Below are 24,884 nucleotides of genomic sequence, written 5' to 3' on the forward strand. Positions count from 1 at the left end.
CGAAGTTGTGTTTTGTCTTACGAGAATTTTCATCAATTTAGTAACCTATTGATTTTTGATATGAGACTATAATGCAAAAAAACAAACAAAAAAAAAACATATGATCATTCTTCCGAATTTCTCAACATGTGTTTTAGGCTTAAGGTGTTTTTTAACCCAAACATTTCTTATTCCTGATATTTGCCTGCTCTACCATGTACTTGTATGAAGAAGTCTCCTGTTCTCTTCTGCCGTGTACACACGACCGGATTTTTTGACAGCAAAGGTCCAACGGAACTAATCCGTCGGACAATTCGATCGTGTGTGGGCTCCATCGGACCGTTGCTGTCCAAAAATCTGACGGACTTTAGAAATAGAACATGTTTCAATTTTTTCCCGCTGGAACTCCACCGGACCCAGTTCCTATCGAGAAATCCGCTCGTGTGTATGCTAGTCTTACGGACAAAAACCGATGCTAGGGCAGCCATTGGCTACTGGCTATGAACATCCTTATTCTAGTCCGGTCGTATGTCATCATGTTCAAATCCATCAGACTTTGGTGTGATTGTGTGTGGCCAAGTCTGTTCATTCGGAAAGTCCATTGGAACTCCGCCGAAAGTCCGTCGAACCTAGTCTGTCGAAAAATCCGGTCATGTGTACGAGGCATTTGTATTGTTTCCTTTGTGTGAAATCCCTGGCATTTCTGCCAATCCCTCTGCTTTCCTATTCCAATCTGACCACATTAGGTATGAGAGCACAGTGTGGTCAGTTCTCTAGTTATGCTGAGAACTCAGCCTGCTCTCCTCCAATGATCACACTTGTCCTGACACATCCCCCTTTGTGCAGCCTTTTACTGGGAAGCTCAGTGTGCTGTTGCTTCTCCTCCCACCAGGTCTTATGCAGTTGACAACAGAAGGTATGTGATCACTTATAATAAAGGGTAAAAAAGGTATTTATAATGTTTTTTGTTTTTTTTATTTAAACACAAATGTTTTGCCTTTCATCTCTATTTTAACAGAATGGGTTGGTTTACAAGATGAGGGTTTACAATCACTTTAAGACAACCTCAATTACTTCTCCCCTAAATATATACTTTAAAGAAAGATTAGTTGATTTTCTGCATGTAGAAAGAAATAATTGTATTTGATCATTTAGGATACAAAGGGGTTGATCTACTACAGGCAAATAGACTGTGCACTTTATAAAGTGCAATTACACTCTACAAGTGCAGTTGCTCTAGAGCAGTGATGGCGAACCTTGGCACCCCAGATGTTTTGGAACTACATTTCCCATGATGCTCCACTACACTGCAGAGTGCATGAGCCATCATGGGAAATGAAGTTCCAAAACATCTGTGGTGCCAAGGTTCGCCATCACTGCTCTAGAGCTTAGTAAACGAGGTAAAGCTTCACCTTGCAAAGAATATCCCAAAAAATAGCAGCATTTTTGCTTGCACATGATTGGATGATGGACGTCAGCAGAGCTTCTGCTGATTTACTAAGCTCTGGAGCAATTGCTTTTTCAGAGTGCTCTTTTCAAAGTTCAGAGTCTATTTGCTTTTAGTAAATCAACCCCAAAGTGTGTACCTCTTCCTAAAGTACGTTACCAGAGATCTCTTGATGGTTACAGGTAGGGCTGGATTTAGTATTAGATACTCAAGGTTTTTGCCTATAGGCAAAAGAGACTTTTTCCTGTACAGTTATTGGCCATACATTTTATGTTCATTATCAGTAGAAATATAATCAGCTTCTATTAGCTTATTTACATATTGTCATAATATGCTAAGAATGTTAGGACCAGTAAAACAAGAAAGGGGATCCTCTATGAGAGTTGAAGGTTGTGTGCCTACAGGTGCAGTGATGCAAAATGCAGGGCTGGTTACATGCTATGTGTGACTACTTATTGTAGAGCTAGGCACAGAAATGATATTGTTCCATTTGGAAATATGTTTGTATTGTTTTGAAAAATATGCAATACAAAGATAAAAAGTGATAAAAAGTAAGCAGGAACTGAAATGCTTTACCTTCTGAGGGAAAGTTCCATATCTGTAGGTATCTGTAGGCGCCCTTGGCAGATAGGCAAGCATATGCTTTCCTGTGGGAGTTTGAACTGGAGGAATGGAGTTTCTTCTGATTCGAGGATCATCTACTTTCAGGTTGTTGTTATTAACATGATTTCGCATGCAGGCCCCATTATCCTGCTGCAGATCCATGCTGCTGCTAGGAACAGCAAATGCCATTGTGGGTCAGATGACGACCATATGGATTTATGCAAGAGCATGGTACCTCCTGTCTTGAATCCTGCAATGATAACCATGAGTAACAATTAAACTATATTAAGATACACTTTATTTTTAGTGTGTAGATTAAAGACAACTATTGCCTCACAGTTACGTTGAAAAGGCCATTCAAATTGTCATGGCTATTTTCTTGAAACCTAGGTATAATCTGAACTTTATAAAGCAATAAAGAAATGTTTCATTGCAACTCAGGGAGAAAATATTTACAGAGTTACCATAGACTCAACAACAAGATTTACTTATGAATTTTTTTTAATTGAATGAAAGACAGGACCGACAAGACAGTGCTTGGTTGGAAGATTCTGCCTTGTTCTACTAATGTTTAAAGTGGAAGTAAACTCCCCTATCGTTTTCAGCCAAGGAAGCTGCCATCTTTGCCTCTGTTTAATCTTCAACTGCTATGGTGCTGCACATGTGATTCGTTATGACACCAGCCATTGGATGGTTTGATAGTTTGGCTGAGAGCACAGCCAATGTGCAGTTAGCATTCCCGGCATGCCTTTTTTTTTTAACTGTTTAAATCGATGGGTTTACTTCCACTTTAAAGATGCATTGTCAACAGTTTACAAAATTGCAGGTAAAAGCGCAGAAAAGCATTTAAAATTCTTTTTACTTTCTCTGCTGGCCCAGTTTCGCCCCCCCCCATCTCCCTATATACGGTAACATTTAATGTAGCTGTTGGGGGAAAAGCAAAGGGGAATACTATAGAGCAGCCTTCTCAAGCAGGATTCCGTGGAACCCTACGGTTCCTCCAGAGGTTGTTTTGGGTTTCTTAAGCGATGAGCGATTTGTGACTCTTCGATATGTTACCACTGTCACCAATTATCTTTTTAGCTATCTATAAGGGGAAACCTTCCCGATGACCACAGATGTATGGAGCATTCTTCCCAGTGACCATCATGCTTATGCACTGTGAGCTCTAGATACAATAATTACTAGCAGGGGATCCCTCAGACTGTGAAGTTATTTCAAAGGTTCCTTCATCTTTAAAAGCTTGAGATAGGCTGTTATTGCGTGTCACTTGAGTGACAACTTTGAGTCTTCTAGAGCTTTTGAAATCACATCTAAGAAAAATGGATGGCCTCACATCAAAAAAAAAAGAATGAATTGCAAATCTATAAATATACATCGTGCACCATCATCCAGAATTATATGGAATGAACAGTAGGAACTCTGGTCCCCAACCAGAGACACCAAATTAGGGAAAGAGCTAACGGACTATTGCGGTGCACATCAGAAGATGCAAATACAATTGAAAAACCAATGTAAAATATTAGATCAATTTATTAAATTAGAATTAATCTAATTAAGTTATATTTTTTAGATGTATGTATTTCCTGAAGAAGCTGAAAAGAAAAACTAGTCGAAATACACCATTTCCTATGCTAGCCTCTGATTGTTTGTATTGTCTTTTGATTTTATAATTTAATAAATTGATCTAATATTTTACATCGGTTTTTCAATTGTATTTACATCTTATGATGTGCACCGCAATAGTCCGTTAGCTCTTTCCCTTCTTTGGTGTCTCCGGTTGGGGACCAGAAATCACATCTAAGATGGTGGTGCTCAGAGCAGTCTCGGGCTTTGTATGTCTACACAAGGGAGGCTTTTACAGATAAAAACAATGCATAAAATACATTAAATGCAGTATATTAATTATTTATCTATAGCAAACAGTTAAAAAGGCCTTTAAGGGTGCCAAAACATGGTTACAACTGGCCACTTCCTTCAACACAAGGTCCAAGGATTTCAATGATTACCTTTGGTGGTGTTGACCAAACCTTACCATTTCAGAAGTTTACACTTACATTTCCTGCCAAAAGAATCTCATTATTTGTAAATGCAGATATATGAAAATAATAAAGGGTAAATGTTTGCCTAAATGTTATGAACTTTGTGCTTGCTTATTGGGATAATGGAAGATATCACACCCGCAAATATAGAAGGTATTGGGATAATGGAAGATATCATACCCCCAATATATACTAAGAACAATAATTTACGCAAGAAACTTATACTTATTCTGAGGAACAAAACATGTCTCAACTGGGCTTTGGCTTGTGTGGAGAAACTGATTGCCCGGAGAGGGGAATGAAATTGATCACCCTTTGATTATCTATTTATTAACATAATATAAAAAATATATTAATTAATTTATTCGAACGTTCATTATAAAAAAAATTCCAATAGTATGCATTTGGGTTTCGCTTAAAGTGAAGAGTGGCTTTCAAAAAAGTTGCAAGGCATTGACAACTATTAGTTTAACTCACAATGATGTAGTAACACCGTGCATACCCAAAACAAGCTGTCGCACATTTAGTATACTGTTAACCTTATAGTGCTAAAGAAAATTGTGAAACAATACTTCATTCAAAATTTACAAAAATAAAATGAAATAAATTAAAATAAAATAGTAAACTAGGCTTCCTAGAAAATGTAATAAGTGACATTTTAAGTCGCCTCTTACAAGACTTAATAAGATTACTTGCTTAGAAGACTGAAGAAGGTGTACTGGAAAGTGTACAGAACAGAAAGTATTAGCAATATAGGACTGCAATAGCTATTGCTGACTGAAAAATTGCATCCAGAAAGTGGGGAGAGTAATAACAAGTACAAAAATTAAACAATTACTGCTGCTCATACATCATGAACATAAAGATATTGGTTAGAATGTATCCTATTATGGACAACACAAGGACGATGATGGCAGGATACATCCATAAATTATAATAATACTTAGCCCTTGTACCCATGGTCGGAGATTCCAACAACCAAATCCGTCGGATTTTGTCCGACGGACCTTGTCCGAAGCTGTTGCATACACGCGGTCGGACAAAGTTGTCGGAAAATCCGATCTTTCAGAACGTGATGACGTAATTTCGTTACGACGGGACTACGTTCAGGCTAGTAGCCAATAGCTTTGATGTAGGAATTTGATCTGAACATGCGTGGCACTTGGTCCGATCGGAATTCTCTACACATGATCGGAGTATGTCCGATCGGAGCATTTTGTCGGAAAATATTTCCGGCAAGTTGGAAAATTTGGTCCGACGGATACTCCGATGGAAACAGTCCGATGCAGACCACACACAGTCGGAATATCCGACAAAACGCTCCGATCGGACACATTCCGTCAGAATCTCCGATCGTGTGTACAAGGGCTAATACATTAGCCAGTTTTTAGTTTACAATTATTGCATATCATAAAGCACCTTGGATCCAAGTGTTAAAGTGATTGTGAAGTTGTTTTATTTCTTTTTTAAATAACAAACATGTTATACTTACCTGCACTATGTAGTAGTTTTGCACAGAGCAACCTCGATCCTCCTCTTCTCGCATCCCCCACGGGCGCTCCTGGCTCTACCACCTCTGCCGGGTGCCCCTATAGCAATTCCCATGCTGTGGGGGCAGCCGTGAAAGTTTGATCCCAAGCACCTTTCAGTTTGTCCTTAAGATACACAGATCAGGGGCTCAGTCCATCACCAACATTGATGATGTTGGTGATGGAGAGTATCAAAGCATCTAATCCTTATGCTGAATTCTGCACTTTTACTATATTTGCTTAGAACGCTTCATCCCTTGCTGGTATGTAGATATTAGACTGTAGAAGCCAATAAGACACAGGAAGGAATTCATCAGCTAACCTCATTAGCACACACCTCAGCTTATTTTTATTTTTTTATGAACTTTCTTGCACATTTTCCTTACCTGCAAATTCTTCAGCGGGTTCTTTCTAATAAGCACATATATGCTAATCATTTGTGTTTAAGGTTTATTTAATTGGCCATCCATTGCCAACATTTAAGGGGACTTGAGTATATTTATGGGGGCTCTTGCACTGAACATTTTTGTTTCATTTATATTACAGGTCCGGGTTCTCCGGTCAAACCCTGCTGCAGGTATTCCTATTGTGATTCCATGCTGGATTTCTAGATAACAGTGGCGCTGGTAACACTTTGTTTTTTGACATCTCCTGCACATCACTGGATCGAGGTCGGACTCAGATATGTATGTAGGGAGCCCTGCTCTATGCAAAATGAAGAGTTATTTCTGTCTGCTAGTTTGGGACAAGGACATTGCAGGCAATAGATGCCGTATCTGATGGCAGCAGTCATCAGTGGCATTACCCATGGCCATGTCCCATCCCCATCTACTTTTAAAGAGTATTGGAAATTTGATAGGATGTTAAGGAAGGGTTGAAACTATAGCAAACACATTCAAACTTTAGCATATTGCAGGTTCTAACAAGGGTGTCTAATAAAGGGGTCGCTTTGATTTGTAGGTTTGTAGTCATGGCTTGAGCATGAAGCTCATGCTGTAGTTTTAGGTACTGAAAAAGCTTTTACTTACCTAGTGTAAATTTTACCTGGAGCTGTTGAAAGGCATGTAGCACCCTTTTCGAATATACATGTTTTAATGTGGTAATATTCAGTTTCTGCCAATAGGGAAAGCTTGTATGCTTCAGATAAAGACTATTCTATAGGGAAGTGTATTTAGTTATGCCTTGTATACATAGAAGCTGTTTAGCTATACTTCATATTTTATCCAGTAGATTCACTGTTGCGGGACCCTTTTACAAGTTTACAAGAGAATGGGTTTGACTTGGTGGAGTGAACATGTGATCACCACAGGGAATGAGTTTACTTTTGTGGAGTAAAAATCTGATCACCACAATATATGGGATTGCCTTGGTGGGGCTTGCCTCAGTTGACTAAACATCTGATCAACACAGGGGATGGGTTTGCTATGGTGGGTTTGCCTCAGTGGAGTAAACTTCTAATCACCACAGCGTATGGGGTTGCCTTGGTGGGCTTGCCTCGGTTGAGTAAACTTCTGATCACCACAGCATATGGGGTTGCCTTGGTGGGCTTGCCTCAGTTGACTAAACATCTGATCAACACAGGGGATGGGTTTGCTATGGTGGGTTTGCCTCAGTGGAGTAAACATCTGATCATCACAGTGTATGGGGTTGCCTTGGTGGGCTTGCCTCGGTTGAGTAAACTTCTGATCACCACAGCGTATGGGGTTGCCTTGGTGGGGTTGCCTCAGTTGACTAAACATCTGATCAACACAGGGGATGGGTTTGCTATGGTGGGTTTGCCTCAGTGGAGTAAACTTCTGATCCCCACAGAGTATGGGGTTGCCTTGGTGGGCTTGCCTCGGTTGAGTAAACATCTGATCACTACAGTCCATGAGTTTGCCTTGGTGGGTTTGCCTCATTGGAGTAAACATCTGATCACCACATAATTGACAGATTAGTTGCAAATTCAGATTTAAGAAAAGTGATTCACCCTACTCCTCATCTACACCACCATTTTTTTTTCACATAAACATTTTGTGTTAAATAAAATCTAAACACAACTTCTGACCAATTTAAGTATTAAATGTGTATCATAGGGTCACATGGCAAAACTCTTTCGCTATCAATTGTTCATCAGTCATTAACAGTACAGCGTGGGCACCAGGGACATCTTTAATATTGATTGGACGCAGGGCAAAAATGTTCTTAGGGCCCCCTTCCCCCCCATGTAACTTCGCTCTTCACCTTCTCTGAGACATACAATAAATAGCAGCTAGACTTAAAATCAGTTTACTGTATCAGATCAGGCAGCGATTGCGATTGGTTGCCAGAGGTTACAGCATATCATTACCGCTTACTGACAGGTTAGTAGAGGTTGCAGCACACATTAAAGCGGGAGTCCGCCGGGACTCCGCGTTTTTTTTTTTTAAAAGCCAGCAGCTACAAATACTGCAGCTGCTGACTTTTAAAATAGTGACACTTACCTGTCCAGCGCGCCCGCGATGTCGGCACCCGAAGCCGATCTCTAGATCGTCTTGTCGGGTGCTGCCGCCGCCATCTTGGGTATGGTAATCAGGAAATGGAGCCTTTCGGCTTCATTTCCCGGTTCCCTACTGAGCATGCGCGAATCGCGCTGCGCAATAAGGATGGTCCCCGCTGCCTCTGGGATCTGTGTGTTTCCCAGCAGGCAGCGGGGCACTTGCGGAAAGGGGCGGGCACTTGCGGAAAGGGGCGTAATCTACGCCCCTTTCCGCAGAGAGCTATCCCGGAAGTGGGTGCAGAATACCTGTACTGTACAGGTATCTGCACCCCCCTCCCCCCTGAAAGGTGCCAATTGTGGCGCCGGAGGGGGGGAGGGTTCCGATGAGCGGAGGTCCACTTTAGGGTGTACCTCCGCTTTAAGGCTCGCTTATTTGTTGCTGGAGGTTACAGCACATGATTTCTGCTTGTTGATTGGCTGCTAGAGTTTATTGTACAGTAATACTGCTCACTGGTTGCTATAGGTTACAGCACATCTTCTCCTCACTGCAGGGGGGCATGATATACATATGAATGCCACCTTTATTTATATATCAGACCCCCTTTCACACCACACCGCCCATTGCATCGGCGGTAAAACGCTGCTATTTTTAGCTGCGTTTTACCGCCGGATTTGTGGCGGATTTGCAACGCATTTCGGCCACTAGCGGGGCGCAATAGCGGCGTTTTGCCGGCGGTATTACAGCGCTGCCCCATTGATTTCAATGGGGAGCAGCGATGGAGGAGCGGTAAACACACCGCTCCTTCACCGCTCCAAAGAAGCTGCTGGCAGGACTTTTTTCTGACGTCCTGCCAGCGCACCGCTGTAGTGTGTAAGCCCTCGGGGCTTTCACACTACACACAATGATGCAGCTTCTTTAGGGCGGATTGCAGGCGCTATTTCTAATGCTATAGCGCCTGCAAAATGCCCTGGTGTAAAAGGGGACCTCAGCTATTTATATATGCATGTCGCTGCTATTTACATATGAATGACGGTTATTTACATGTAAACACAGGCTCTGCAGGTGAGTCATCTGTACACAACAATAGGGCAGAGCTGAGCAACATTAGTAGCAACACTTCACACTGAGATATCAGGACACAGCAAGGGACCAAAACTTCAAGGGACAAGGGAATTTAAACTGGGATAGTTGGCAAGTATGAGGCAGCTGCTTGGGGCCCCAAAACAATGACAGGGCCCAGGGCAGCTACCCCTTTTGCCCTGCCTTAAAGACGGCCCTGGTGGGCACTAGAGCTTGAGGCATAGGTCATGGCAGAACTGCAGACTGACTGCTGTGTCTTTGCCCCTGTACACACGGTCGGAGATTTCCACAACCAAATCCGTCGGATTTTGCCCGTCGGATTTTGTCCGTCGGATCTTGTCCAAAACTGTTACATACACACGGTCGGACAAAGTTGGCGAAAAATCCGATCTTTCAGAACGTGATGACGTAATTTCGTTACGATGGGACTACATTCAGGCTAGTAGCCAATAGCTTTGATGTAGGAATTTGATCTGAGCATGCGTGGCACTTGGTCCGATCAAAATTCTCTACACATGATCGGAGTATGTCCGATCGGCCCAGTTGGTCGGGAAATATTTCCAACATGTTGGAAAATTGGGTCCGACGGAATTAGTTCGATGCATACCACACACAGTCGGATTATCCGACGACACGGTCCGATAGGACACATTCCGACGGATTCTCCGACCGTGTGTACAAGGGCTTTGAGGTACTGGATCAACATATGGATTACATTTCTTAGGTACCTCCCAGGCACTGTATAGCAATATTTAGGCTTTTCTAATATATTCTGTTTCCCTCAAAGAGAGCTCTGGTTTTAAAAAAGGCTTTGTGTGGTATCAGAATGATTGCCTGTAAACTGGATAAATCACCATCAATGTGTGGTGTTAAGCCTCGGTTGTGCGGTGGCTGAATAAAAGACTTTTAGGATGTTTAGTTAGCTCATTTGCTGTTTTAAGCCAATGCTCAGGTTGTTCTAAGCTTATACACTACTTCTACTTAAGTGGAATTGGATCAATTATATGAAAGCTCATGGTGTTTCATTGTTTGTCTCCTTTAACTAGATTATAAGCACCTAATAAGCTGTACATATTCACCATCTCTTCACTCGCTGCTTCATTTGGCAGCCCAGAAAGAAGAGAAGCACATGGTACTTTGAGTATTGGTACCATACAACTTACAACCTCATGTGGCAGTGTTGGTGATACAGTGTTTAACACTGTTAAAAAGTATGGGCATCGAAAACCTCAGACCTGTTTAAAGCGACCCAATTAAATGTATAACATAGCTGCAAAAAAGGAGTTCCTGCAAAAGAAGCTAGTAAATACTTACCTCTTCCACTGTTGCTGATGTGGCAGGATGCTTGTCATCCATGTACATGCAGGACATCCGACTGGCTCCTAGTTCTGCTCTCTTCCAATTTGAGTTCTGTTGTATAGAAGATGTCAGGGGGCTTTCACCAAGCCAGATTCAAGTACTTGCGCTAATTGCATTTCAAACAACATATTTTTTAAACTAGAACTATTGTCTCCCATTAAAAAAAAATGTGCTGCAGCACTTAATTATAAGTCCTTTCCTAAATTACAGTTTTCTTTTAGTTTCCATGCAATGTCCCACAAAGACTTGTTGATCCTAATCACCTGGTCACCTAATGCTGGGGTGGAAACGATGCTGCACTGCCCCAAATTCAAACAGTGTTGCCACGCTCATGTAGGCTGTACCTGCTTGCATCACAGTGGGATGAGATGATGTTGCAGAAGGGGGGGCTATGAGCATCACTACCCATAGCTTGTGAATCTGCATGCAGGGAGGGATTCTCTATGAACTGTGTTTTTGAGTAGCCTGACCCTGGTTCTTTCTAAAGGTGGGAGGAGGAGCTACTCTGAGTCCAGTGCAGAAAAAACAGTAGGCTACAAGACTAGAGTCAAAGCACTTTCCTCTTTGCAGGAAGGGGATGCTCTGAGTCCTTAGCCCTTGTACACACAGTCGGAGATTCTGACGGAATGTGTCCGATCGGACCGTTTTGTCAGATATTCCCACTGTGTGTGGTCTGCATCAGACTGTTTCCATCGGAATATCCGATGGACCAAGTTTTACAACTTGCCGGTAAAATTTTCCGACAAAATGCTCCTATCGGACATACTCCGATCATGTGTAGCCTACTCCGACGGACAAAGTGCCACCCATGCTCAGATGAAATTCCTAGACCAAAGCTATTGGCTACTAGCCTGAACGTAGTCCCGTCGTAATGAAATAACATCATCACGTTATGTACAATCGGATTTTCCGACAACTTTGTCCGACTGTGTGTATGCAACATCACTTCCGGACCTCTTCCGGAATTAATCCGTCGGAATTACTCCGACAGATTTGGTTGTCAGAATCTCCGAACGTGTGTACAAGGGCTAAGGCTTGGAGAGGTCATGACCAAGGACTTTATTACATGAGTAAGCACCTCAGCATCCCCTCCTGAATAGCTTTGATATAGTCTGGATTCTGTGCTACCAGTGTCTGGGATTGATAGTGCCGCATTTGCATCTGTAATTCCAATCACATATAGCGGGGAGAACAAGTATTTGATACATTGCCGATTTTGCAGGTTTTCCTACTTATAAAGCATGTAGAGGTCTGTAATTTTTATCATAGGTACTCTTCAACTGTGAGAGACGGAATCTACAACAAAAATCCAGAAAATCACATATGATATTCACGTATAATCACGTATGATTTTAAAATAATTAATTTGCATTTATTGCATAACATAAGTATTTGATCACCTACCAACCAGTAAGAATTCTGGCTCTCACAGACCTGTTATTTTTTCTTTAAGAAACCCTCCTGTTCTCCACTCATTACCTGTATTAACTGCATCCGTTTGAACTTGTTACCTGTATAAAAGACACCTGTCCACACACCCAATCAAACAGACTCCAACCTCTCCACAATGGCCAAGACCAAAGAGCGGTGTAAGGACATCAGGGATAAAATTGTAGACCTGCAAAAGGCTGGGATGGGCTACAGGACAAAAGGCAAGCAGCTTGGTGAGAAGGCAACAACTGTTGGTGCATTTATTAGAAAATGGAAGAAGTTCAAGATGGCAGTCAATCTCCCTCGGTCTGAGGCTCCATGGAAGATCTCACCTCGTGGGGCATCAATGATCATGAGGAAGGTGAGGGATCAGCCCAGAACTACACGGCAGGACCTGGTCAATGATTTGAAGAGAGCTGGGACCACAGTCTCAAAGTAAACCATTAGTAACAGACTACGCCGTCATGGATTGAAATCCTGCAACGCGCACAAGATCCCCCCTGCTCAAGTCAGTGCATGTCTAGGCCCGTTTGAAGTTTGCCAATGACCATCTGGATAATCCAGGGGAGGAATGGGAGAAGGTCATGTGATCTGATGAGACAAAAATAGAGCTTTTTGGTCTAAACTCCAGTCGCTGAAGAAGGATGAGTACAACCCCAAGAACACCATCCCAACTGTGAAGCATGGAGGTGGAATCATCATTCTTTGGGGCTGCTTTTCTGCAAAGGGAACAGGACGACTGCACTATTGAGGGGAGGATAAAAGGAGCCATGTACCGCAAGATCTTGGCCAACAACCTCCTTTTCTCAGTAAGAGCACTGAATATGGGTCGTGGCTGGTTCTTCCAGCTTGACAACGGCCCACAACACACAGCCAGGGCAACTAAGGAGTGGCTCTGTAAGAAGCATCTCAAGGTCTTGGAGTGGCCTACCCAGTCTCCAGACCTGAACCCAATAGAAAATCTTTGGAGGGAGCTGAAAGTCCACATTGCCCAGTGACAGCCCCAAAGCCTGAAGGATCTGTAGAAGGTCTGTACGGAGGAATGGGCCTAAATCCCTGCTGCAGTATGTGCAAACCTGGTCAAGAAGGACAGGAAACCTATGATCTTTGTAATTGCAAACAAAGATTTCTGTACCAAATATTAAGTTCTGCTTTTCTGATGTATCAAATAGTTTTGTCATGCAATAAAATGCAAATTAATTACTTAAAAATCATACAATGTGATTTTGCAGATTTTTGTTTTAGATTCCACCTCTCACAGATGAAGAGTACCTATGATAAAAATGACAGACCTCTACATGCTTTGTAAGAAGGAAAACCTGCAAAATAAGCAGTGTATCAAATACTTGTTCTCCCCACTGTAGTTCTCTTAATTATACTAGGCAATTGAATGCCTGTAAACCATTTTACTGAACCAATGTTCAGTAAAGTTTATGAAAAGCTACTACAATTCTTCATTATTGTCAATGTATGCAAGAGAACCCAAGCAATGTGTTTAAAAGAAATTGCAATGTATAGCCGAGGGAAAGGTAAGCAAAATGCAAAGCTGACAAAAACCTTTGATGTGTGAAGTGCAAACTAGACATGTGCGATTCGTTTCGTACGAATCTCAAATTCGTACGAATTTCCCTAAATTTGTGCATTCGGGAGGATCCGAAATACGAATTGCCATGCGTCCGAATTTTATACGAAATATGAACTTTTGTTTACGAATCCCCAGGAGGAAGTCAGCACAGCACAGGGATGGTGGGAGCCCCTCATCTAACGAAAATTCGTATTTCGGATAGGAAATTCTTCAACGGAATTTCGTATTTCGGATAAAAACCGAACTTCCATCAGCATCGACTGTCATATTGAGGTATATTTTTGCCTTTAAATTCATCGTAACGAACGTTCGTACAAGTTAACGAACCTAACGACAATTCGTATTTCGTACGAATTGAAATCGAATTTCGGACACAAAATACGAAGTACGAATTAATTTTAATGTGAACCTTAATGGAACAGAACAAAACAAATTTATTGACGGCGCCCATGTCTAGTGCAAACCTGACTGGCCTGGGAGCTTGTGATGATTAGGGAAATTGGTCACCCTCTTGGAGTTGTGAGCAGAACTCCCCTCATGTTTCATGTGCCAAGTGCTTGGGCTCTTGTGTCTCATTGGTCTAAGGAGTTTGGCTAAATCTACAGAGCCCTAACTTTCAACCACAGTAAATTGCAGGGTCTGCAAGAGAGTGTGCCCCAGGCATGTGGGGAGTTGACATAAATATGGATCAGGGCATGGAGCAAAGGGGGTCTAACTCTAAGAGCTGCCATTGTGCACATATGTAGCATACATAGGGGTCTGTATGGAGCACCAGGACTGGGAACTGTTCCAGGATGACTTGTTTACTGAAGGGTCCCAGCTAGGAGAGTTTGGCTACATGGAGCAGCTAGGGGGCCCCTACAAGCGCCTTGCCACCCCCAGTCCTGCCTTTCTGGATTGACAGCACTGCCTCTGTTGCTGAAACCCCCCCACTGAGAGCTGCAGTGACTGGGAATCGGGAATGTGTGAGACACAAATGAAGGAGGATTAAGCTCAGTCAGGGAGAGGAAACAAAGTTCTTTATTTAACTAGATTTGGTATTTGTTTAGGTTGTCATATATATAGTATCAACCTTTAGGCCTCATACACACTGGAAGTTTTGATAAGTCTCCTAGACTGCTTTCCTCTTGGCAGAAGCATTTTGGCAGAAATAATGCTGGGCGCTTGTAAATTGAGCGCTTAGGCATGTCAAGTGATTGGCCATTCATTTTTTCCTTATAATTATTCTAGCCATTGAAATTAGTTAACGTTCAAGCGATAAGCGCGCCTTTACAAACCTGTAGGCATGTACATTTTTTCACGCCACTGCTCCTAGGTGCACTGGCTGTGGGCTTTTTTTCTGCCTCTAAATGCCACTGCTTCTAAACTTCTCTAAATGCCTATGTGTACTTTGACACATAGGGGGTTATTTACGAAATGCAAATCCACTTTGCACTGAAAGTGCACTTGGAAGTGCAGTCGCTCTAAATCTAAGGGGTAGATCTGAAATGAGTGGAAGCTCTGCTGATTTAATCATCCAATCATGTACAAGCTAAAATGCTGTTTTTTATTTTCCTTGCATGTCCCCCTCGGATCTACAGCGACTGCACTTCCAAGTGCACTTGCAGTGCAAAGTGGATTTTCCTTTAGTAAATAACCCCCATAGGCTAATGTGCAGGGGTGTTTAGAGGTAGAATAAAAAATGAATGCCCAGATGCATGAGATTTCATTGTACTTTAACGATATTTGTAAGAATATGTAATTGTTTTTAATTGTTAATAATACCACTGTTATTTTTTACAGTTTAGAATCTCACAAAAGTGAGTACACCCCTCAAATTTTTGTAAATATTTTATTTTAGGTTTTCTTGTGACAACACTGAAGAAATTACAATTTGCTTGTAGTGAGTGTACAGCTTGTATAACAGTGTACATTTGCTGTCCCCTCAAAATAACTCAACACACAGCCATTAATGTCTAAACCGCTGGCAACAAAAGTGAGTACACCCCTAAGTGAAAATGTCTAAATTGGGCCCAATTAGCCTCCCCGGTGTCATGTGACTCGTTAGTGTTACAAGGTCTCAGGTGTAAATGGGGAGCAGGTGTGGTAAATTTGGTGTTATTGTTATGTTCACACTGCTTCGACGTGAAAGGCGAACAACTTCCGTTCCAACTTTGCCCTGCTACTTCAGGTCCGATTTCAATGAACAGGATCCAACTTTGTGCTGATTGGGACTTGTCGTTTGACCAATTAAAACTATTCCTTTGCTTCTGGTATTGAGGAAACCTCACGCCAAATAAAAAAAATAAAAAAATCAGCCCTCTGAGTCTGGTATGGATCTTGAAGGGGAACTCCACTTCAATAAAAAAAAAAAGCCATTGGGGTCCCCCCAAAATCAATACCAGACCTTTATCCGAACATGCAACCCAGCACTTCTGGAAAGGAGGTGGGAGCAAGCGCCCCCACCCCCCCTTCCTTGACCATACCAGGCCACATTCCCTCAACATGGGGGGTGCTTTGGGGTGGGGGGGCTCTGCACCCCCTCACCCCAATGTACCGTGTCCCCATGCTGATGCTGACAAAGGCACTCTTGCCAAAAACCCTAGCAGGGGGCTTATCAGAATCTGGAAGCCCCCTGAAATAAAATGAATGTGAATGAAATGAATGTATTTGTTATGTGACTTTATGTTGCATAATAAGCTGCATCAGTGTAATCCAGGGATTTTAAAGGGACTTGAGATGGGAGTAAAGGGCCAGTGGGTGGGATCAGTGGTGAAGGGCACCCGGCCCGACAGGAAGTGCAACAGAGGTCAGGGGAGCCTTTCATGGTTTCTTGTACCAGGGCCCTGAAGGTTCTAGTTACACCTCTGAGGATATTGCTTAGTGTCATTTTAACTAATCTAAAATAGTCACATACTAGCCCCCAGTATGCCAATATTTACATTTCTACAGTTAAAGAAAATATCAATTGATACAGTATATCTTTACCTGTACTGTAAGCTTCTACAAATATTTGCATGAATGTTGGTTTCCAGATCTAATGTACCAGCAATTTTATAACAGTTCTTATTATACTGCCAACGCATTTTTAAATATTATCCCCATAACACTTATGCCGCGTACACACGATCGGAAATTCGGCCAGCAAAAGACCGATGAGAGCTTCTCGTCGGAAAATGCGACCGTGTGTATGCTCCATTGGAATTTTGCTGGCCGAATTTCCGGCCAGCAAAATTTTGAAAGCATGTTCTCAATTTTTCCGACGGAAAAAGTTTTAGCCCAGGTTCACACTATAACACGCTGCGGAACGCACAGGAGCGCTGTTCATCCCTGTTCCCCCGTTTCAGGGACGAATCTGGGCCGATTCTATGCCTGAATTCGGCCCTGAAACTGAGCCAAAGACGCACGCTTTTTTTCTGCAGTGCGCTCCGCAGCTGCCCCGGAGATATCTGAACTGCCTCCATAGGGGGCCAGTCACATTCTCCTACTATGTGAATTAGATGCGGGTGAAACGCACATCTAATTCACATAGGTGTGAATGGGGGCTCAAACGGAAATTCCGATCGTCTGTAGCAATTCCGACGCGCAAAATTCCTACCCATGCTCGGAAACAATTCGACGCATGCTCGGAAGCATAGAACTTAATTTTCACGGCTCGCCGTAGTGTTGTACGTCACCGCGTTCTTGAAGGTCGAAAGTTCAGCGAACTTTTGTGCGACCGTGTGTATGCAAGCCAAGTTTGAGCGGAATTCCGTCGGAAAAATCATCATAGCTTTTTCCGACAAGAATTCTGATCGTGTGTATGAGGCATTACTGTAAAAAAAAAAAAAATGCCCCTGTTGAAGACCTTTTGCTGTTGAAACGCGTCGGGCTCGCATTTTGTACCCCACATTGCTTTTCTTATGTTCGATTTTAATTTGTGATCACTTATTGCTTTTATGTCATGGTTTTTATGACTTTTTTTAATAAACCTATTGGTTACCGTCTGACCTGCACCATTTGGAGCCCTTCTTCTTTTTGAACCCCTTTTTTTATATGATCTACCATATTTTGGATGGCACCCCAATGTGAATAGTTGGACCTTGTTGATCCTGGAGACGTATGATCCAGCCACTGATATCAGGAGTCCCAGTGAACCGTGAAATCCGGAGACAGTGCGGTGACTAACGGGGACCTGCCAACAACGCATAACTCCTGATCGATACCACCTAGGATTTCAAGCGCATTTGACCCACTGTCATATGACAGATGTGTCCAATTCCTCCGGTAAGAGTATTTAATTCTCTTTAATTCACTCCAGACAAGTCGTTGTTCCAGGTTGAATTGAATTGTGTGGTCGCTTGATTCCATTGCTGGGAAGACCAACATTGACACTTTTCACTAGCTAACATACGTGGACTGTTTGCTGGGATTTATATTTCAGCTGCTGATACCCATCAAAGATCTGTGCGCATTTATATATTGTATCCACATATTTAGCGAATTATTAATTGCATTTATTTTTGTTTTATATTTTTTATTTTTGCACATTTTGTCACGCGCTGGTCGGGACCCCCGTGAGTCCGGTCGCGGGACCCGCGGACTCGATCGCCGGGGGCATCCCCGCGATCGTCTCACGGAGCGGCCGAATGGAGAAGTGCCGTTGTAAACAGCATTTCTCCATTCGGCCTAGCAACTAGTGACGCTGATCTCTGCTCCATGTGATTGGAGCAGAGATCAGTGTTCACTAAATGAAAGCCCAACCCCCCCACAGTTAGTAACACACCCCTAGGAACACTTAACCCCTACACTGCCACCCACCGGTTAACCCCTTCACTGCCAGTGTCATTTACACAGGAATCACTGCATTTATATAGCAGTGATTACTGTATAAATGACAATGGTCCCAAAAATGTGTCATAAATGTCCGATGGGTCCCCCACAATGTCGCAGTCACAATAAAAATCGCTGATCGCCGCCGTTACTAGTAAAAAAAATAATAAAAAATTATTTTAAAAAATGCTATAAAACTATCCCTATTTTGTAAACGCTATAACTTTTGCGCAAACCAATCAATAATCGCTCATTGCGATTTTTTTTTACCAAAAATATGTAAAAGAATATGTATCGGCCTAAACTGAGGGAAAAAAATGTTTTTTTATATATTTTTGGGGGATATTTATTATAACAAAAAGTAAAAAATAATGAGTTTTTTTTCAAAATTGTCGCTCTATTTTTGTTTATAGCGCAAAAAATAAAAACCGCAGGGGTGATCAAATACCACCAAAAGAAAGCTCTATTTGTGGGGGAAAAAAGGACGTCAATTTTGTTTGGGAGCCACGTCGCACGACCGCGCAATTGTCAGTTAAAGCGACGCAGTGCCGAATCGCAAAAAGTGGTCTGGGCTTTGACCAGCAAAATGGTCCGGTCTGCAAGTGGTTAATATACAGCTTTAGGCCGCGTACACACGGGCGGATTGTCTGCCCAACTAAGTTCGGCAGACAATCCGACAGACAGTCCATTCAAAATTTGCATGAACGCACTTGACCACACACGATGAGCAGACAGTCCGCTGAAAGCGTGCGTGATGACGGGTACAGCACGTACGACGGGACTAGAAAAACGACGTCCAATACACTGCAATGCAACCTTCGGCCGTGTAAACCCTTTCTGAGCATGCGCCATACTTAGTCCGTCCAACTTGCCTACACACGAGCGGACTGTCCGCTGAAACCAAGTTTGAACGGACTGTCTTACGGAAATTCCGTAAGACTTTGTTCGTCAGACAGTCCGCTGAAAAAGTCAGCTGAAGCCCACACACAAGCGGATTGTCCGCTGAAACACTGTTCAGCGGACTAAGTTGGGCAGACAGTCCTCCCGTGTGTACGCGGCCTTAAGCCCCGTACACACGAGCGGACTTTTCAACATCCAAAGTCCGTCAGACTATCCGATCGTGTGTGGGCTGCAACGGACTTTAGCTTCGCAAAAGTCTGACGGACTTTAGAAATGAAGCATGCTTCAAATTTTCCCGACGGAACTCCGCCGGACCCGGTCCCCTTCGAAAAATCCGCTCGTGTGTATGCTACTCCGACGGACTAAAACCGACGCTAGGGCAGCTATTGGCTACTGGCTATGAACTTCCTTATTCGAATCCAGTCGTACGTCATCACGTTCGACTCCGTCGGAGTTTGGTGTGATGGTGTGTGTCCAAGTCCGTTCGGTCGAAAAGTCCGCCAGAACTCCGCCAGAACTCCGTCGGAACTCCGGCGGAACTCCTTTGGAGGTCTGTCGGACATAAGTCCTCTCGTGTGTACGGGGCTTTAGAGTTTTTCACTAATCGATTCACTAGCGCTACACCAATTTTCTCTTATTTTCACTAAACTTTGTTTGTTTGGGTGTTAGCTGCTGACCCTCAGTTTTTGGCCTCAGCGCAGTGTTTTCCCCCAATTTTTTCTTTCTTGACTCCAAAAAAAAAAAAAAAAAACTCACGTGGAATGTTATAAACATAGCACAACATAGAAAATAGAGTATAATCACAAAACACTGATATAAATGTCTATTAATAAAGACAAAGCAGACTGGGATGCACATAATATCAATAAAAGCCTTTCTGTTAAAATAATAGCCAACATAAAAAAAAAAAAAAAATGCCCAACATCTGTGCTTTGGTGTCTAAGCTGCCTTGTACTGGAGAGAGGGTCTTCATTAACACAGAGCGGCACTCTGTAAATGACACATGTATAATCTATGCAGAAAGAGGACAGGTTTAGGGCCTGGATTATGGAGTCCTGTAATCCCCACCAAATGAGGCCTGAAGCTCATCAAATGCTAAGATTACTTTGCAGATCGGAGAGGAAAACCATTGCTTATCAATGGCCGTTCGGCTCGGGAAGCACAATTTTCTTCTGTACATTTGCCTTCAGAAGGATTTAAGTCTCTGGGTTTCACAGCTAAAGGTGCATTTGCTATTTATAGCTTCTAATTTGTAACTGGTAATGTCCAGGCTCACATCGCAATCCTCAACTCACGTGTCTTCTACACGGTGCACACAGATCACATGACCCGTGCAACACATCGTACTATATATCCTTCGTAGTTCATGGTTTGATAGCGAGTCTTTTATGTTGTTTTTTTATTTTTTATTTGCAGCGATCATGTAATAACAAGGAGCATGCTGATAGGAGGAGACAGAAGAATGACAGAGAGTGAACTCATCAGTGCACTGCTCCTCTTTTCACTGTCCAGTCACAGGTTGTGGGACAAGACGTGTGTGTGTGTGTGTGTGTGTGTGTGTGTGTGTGTGTGTGTGTGTGTGTGTGTGTGTGTGTGTGTGTGTGTGTGTGTGTGTGTGTGTGTGTGTGTGTGTGTGTGTGTGTGTGTGTGTGTGTGTGTGTGTGTGTGTGTGTATAAATATTTAACCACTTGACCTCCGGAAGATTTAGCCCCCTTCATGATCAGGCCTTTTTTTTGTGGTACGGCACTGCGTTATTTTAACTGGCAATTGCGTGTTTGTACGACACTATACCCAAATAACTATATTTTTTACTTTCTGCTATAAAACATATCCAACAAATAAAGGTAAAAAATAGAAAAATGTAGGCCAATATGTATTCTGTTACATATTTTTGGTAATTTTTTTTTTCCAATAAGCGCATGTTGATTGGTTTTACGCAAAAGTTATCGCATCTACAAACTATGGGATCTATTTTTTATTTATTTTACTAGAAATGACGGCAATCAGTAACTTATAGCAGGGCTGCGGAATTACGACAACCAAATCGGACACTAATGCCGCATACACACGATTGAATTGTCCGGTGGACTTAGTCCGCCGGACCACAGTACGCCAGACAATTTGAACGTGTGTGGGCTCCAGCGGACTTTTTCATCGTAAAAGTCCGGCGGATTTAGAAAGTAGTTTTGACTCGAAATATGTCCGCCGGACTTGGGTTTCAGCGGACAATCCGTTCGCCAGTGTGCTAGTCCGACCGACTAAGAATGACGCATGCTCAGAAGCAAGTACGAGAAGGAAGCTATTGGCTACTGGCTATTGAACTTCCCTTTTCTAGTCCCGTCGTACGTGCTGTACGTCATCGCGTTAGAAATCGCCGGTCAGTTCGTTATAAAGTCCGGCGGATTGTTTGCCAGACCAAGTCCGCCGAACAATTTGATCGTGTGTACGCGGCATAACTGACATTTTTTGGGGACCAGTGATATTATTACAGTGATCAGCGCTAAAAAAATATGCACTGTCACTATACACTATAGCTGGGAAGGTGCAATCAAAGGGTTGACTGTGTGCCTAGCCTGTGCTTTCTCACTGCGAGGGAGGTACTTTTACTATGGGAAGGCACTGATCCAAGTTCCTGCTTTGCATGTACTAGGTACGTGATCTGGCACATAGTGGCCGCCCCGCCGCATTATATGTACGGTGGGCGGTCCACAAGTAGTTAAAGTGGGAGTAAACTCCTATGCATGATTTTTACCTATAGATAAGCCTATAATAAGGCTTACCTATTGGTACTGTAAATAACTCCTATCACCGGCGCATGCGCTCTGAAGGAAAAGCGTACCCACGCTGTTCCTTCAGAGTCCTGTGTCATAAACAGTGACTCACGAGTGAATGTGTGGGAGTGACGTCATCACAGCCCCGGCCACTCACACACCCGGAAGGAAGACCGAGTGAAGATGGAAGTACCTTCAGCGGTGACAGTGTGCCTCTGGAGGGCTTCGTTCTAAGGTAAATTTCACATACTGTGCTAGTATGTGATGTATACTAGCACATTATGACATTACCTTGCAGGTTTAACAATAATAATAATAATAAAAAAATCCAGTGATTTACTACCGCTTTAACTTTCACTGAGAAAAAGCTGATTTCCTGCCCTGCCATAGAGGGCTGTGCTGTGTGGCAGAGTTGTGTGAATCTTAAAAATGGATGGGCAAAAATACAAATCCTTTAACTCAGTGTTTTTTAGCCTTTTTTGAGTCACAGACCCCTTTAAGAATTTGATGTCGTGATCCCCTGCAAATTGCTTTTTAGAGGGACGGCAATGGCCGCCACAAGTGCCAACGAGCCCAAACAGAGGCTCCTGGCTTGATTACATTACTTTGATAATGATCATCCACCTGAATGTAAAAGAAGATTACAATGATTTTATGATTAAATACCCCTATATTTCAAGATACAGAGGGCTATTGGATCACATCTCTTCTTCTGTGGAAGGCATATAAAGAAGTATATCAAGTCGGGTCTTGTTCAAAAGGTAATTTTATGCTGAGCGATAAAATTTTGATTGTTATATTGTAGCATGTGATCTTAGAAAACTGTATCTGAAGGAGGGTCTGCAGGCTACCACAAAACTCTTCTACACCTCTACACACCCCAGCCCATCCTAAGCCCTTGTACACACGGTCGGACAATGTCCGATGTTGTCGGATAATCCGACAGTGTGTGGGCTCCATCGGACTGTTTCCGTCGGATTATCCGACGGACCAGATTTTCCAGCTGGGCTATAAAAAAATTTCGACAACATGATCCGAGCGGACTTTGTCCAATCATGTGTAGAGAATTCCGATCGGATAAAGTGCCACGCATGCTCAGATCAAATTCCTAGACCAAAGCTATTGGCTACTAGCCTGAACGTATTTCCATCCTAACGAAATAACGTCATCACGTTAAGTACGATCGGATTTTCTGACAACTTTGTCCGACCGTCTGTATGCAACACAAGTTTCGGACAAAATCAGTCGGGACAAAATCTGACGGATTTTGTTGTCGGAATGTCCGACCGTGTGTACAAGGGCTAAGACATTTTAATGGGTCATATCATTTTTCAACTCCCTCCCCAGGTACCTGAAAAGTGGGTTGCATCCTTTTCCATCAAAATGACACATAGAGAGTCATTCTAAGGACCAAGGACTCTGATACATCTGATAAGACTTATGTTACATTGAAGTAGACTCTACCAGAACTAAATTTAAGGAAAACTTTATTAAGTACTTTTCGTTTTTATTCCCCTTTTTTTGCTGTTGTTTTTATTATCTATTTTATAATACCTTTTTGGTTTGCACTAGGCTTCCTTTTCTTTCATCAAGCAATATTTCTAAACTCATTAAGCCTTATCTCTAAATGCTCTAAATAGGCCATAAGATGAACAAGGAAAAAGTGGCTGGAAAATGATTTTCGTTCGCACTCTTTTAAATGCATTTTTGCATAGACAACACCCCTACGGACTTCTCCACAAAATATCCTGCAGTTTTTTTGTCACAATCCATAAATGTATGTAATTGTGAACCACAAAAAAATAAATAAAAATCTTATGGTGCTGGTTTTGCTTGTAACTTTATTTCTATTCATTTTAGCAACACAAAGGGGGTTATTTATGAAAGGCAAATCCACTTTGCACTGCAAGTGCACTTGGAAGTGCAGTCCCTCTAAATCTAAGGGTTAGATCTGAAATGAGGGGAAGCTCTGCTGATTTATCATCCAATCATGTGCAAGCTAAAATGCTGTTTTTTATTTTCCTCACATGTCCCCCTCGGATCTACAGCGACTTTATTTCCAAGTGCACGTTCAGTGCATTTTCAAGTGCATTTGCAGTGCAAATTGTATTTCCCTTTAGTAAATAACCCCCAAAATATCTCTCAAACTGACATTTACACACATGCGTAACATTTGAGACAGGTACTGGTGCATTTGTATACTCAAGAATGAATGTAGACCATAAAATATGGCAACGTTGTAGAAAATACGCCTCAACTTCACAGATTGGCACCAAGCAAAATGAAACCTACATATTGTAAATGTATCAAAACTGAGATGTTGTATTTATCAAAATTATCAGTAGGCACTGTGTAATCAAAGAAAGTTTAAAAAGTAGCACAAGTTGGCTGAAATGAACCAAAGTGCAACTCAACCCCCCCTTAAAGCGGCATTTCACCCAAAAGTGGAACTTCTGCTCATTGTACTCCTCCCCCCCCCCCTCCGGTGCCACATTTGGCAACTTTCGGGGGGGGGGGGGGGCAGGATTCCTGTCTTTCACATGTATCCTGTTCCCACTTCCGGGAGCCTCATCCGCGGGTATTGACGTCACCACCCGGGCCCCCTCCTCCTCCTCCTTCCCCAGCCACTGGGCCCGTAGGAGAGAGGAGCCTTGCACATGCGCAGTAGGGTTCCCAGCGTGAAGAGGTAAAGCTTTACTGCCGGGTTCCCTTACTCGCAATGGAGGTGGCATGCGGCATGCACCCGACATCGCTGGACTCCAGGACAGGTAAGTGTCCGATTATTAAAAGTCAGCAGCTGCAGTATGTGCAGCTGCTGGCTTTTAATTTTTGCAGTGGTGGGCGGACCTCCACTTTAATGCCAAATAATGTCAAAAATTGACAATCTACAATAGATTCATTACAGCT

General features: G+C 42.7%; 1 protein-coding gene across 1 annotated transcript in view; it reads right to left on the reverse strand.

Annotated features, from left to right (window-relative positions):
* Positions 1 to 24,884, reverse strand: part of LOC143934479 (G protein-activated inward rectifier potassium channel 4-like) — a 119,845-nt gene that overhangs the window by 47,362 nt on the left and 47,599 nt on the right. Inside the window, exon 2 of the mRNA XM_077458137.1 lies at positions 2,003 to 2,279. Within this exon, the coding sequence (XP_077314263.1) occupies positions 2,003 to 2,218 (216 nt within the window). The 5' untranslated portion in view covers positions 2,219 to 2,279. The remainder of the gene's footprint in view (positions 1 to 2,002; positions 2,280 to 24,884) is intronic.

Source organism: Lithobates pipiens, unplaced genomic scaffold (assembly GCF_037356315.1).
Source record: "Lithobates pipiens isolate NorthernLeopardFrog02 unplaced genomic scaffold, aLitPip1_a1.2 Scaffold_27, whole genome shotgun sequence".
NCBI lineage: Eukaryota > Metazoa > Chordata > Amphibia > Anura > Ranidae > Lithobates > Lithobates pipiens.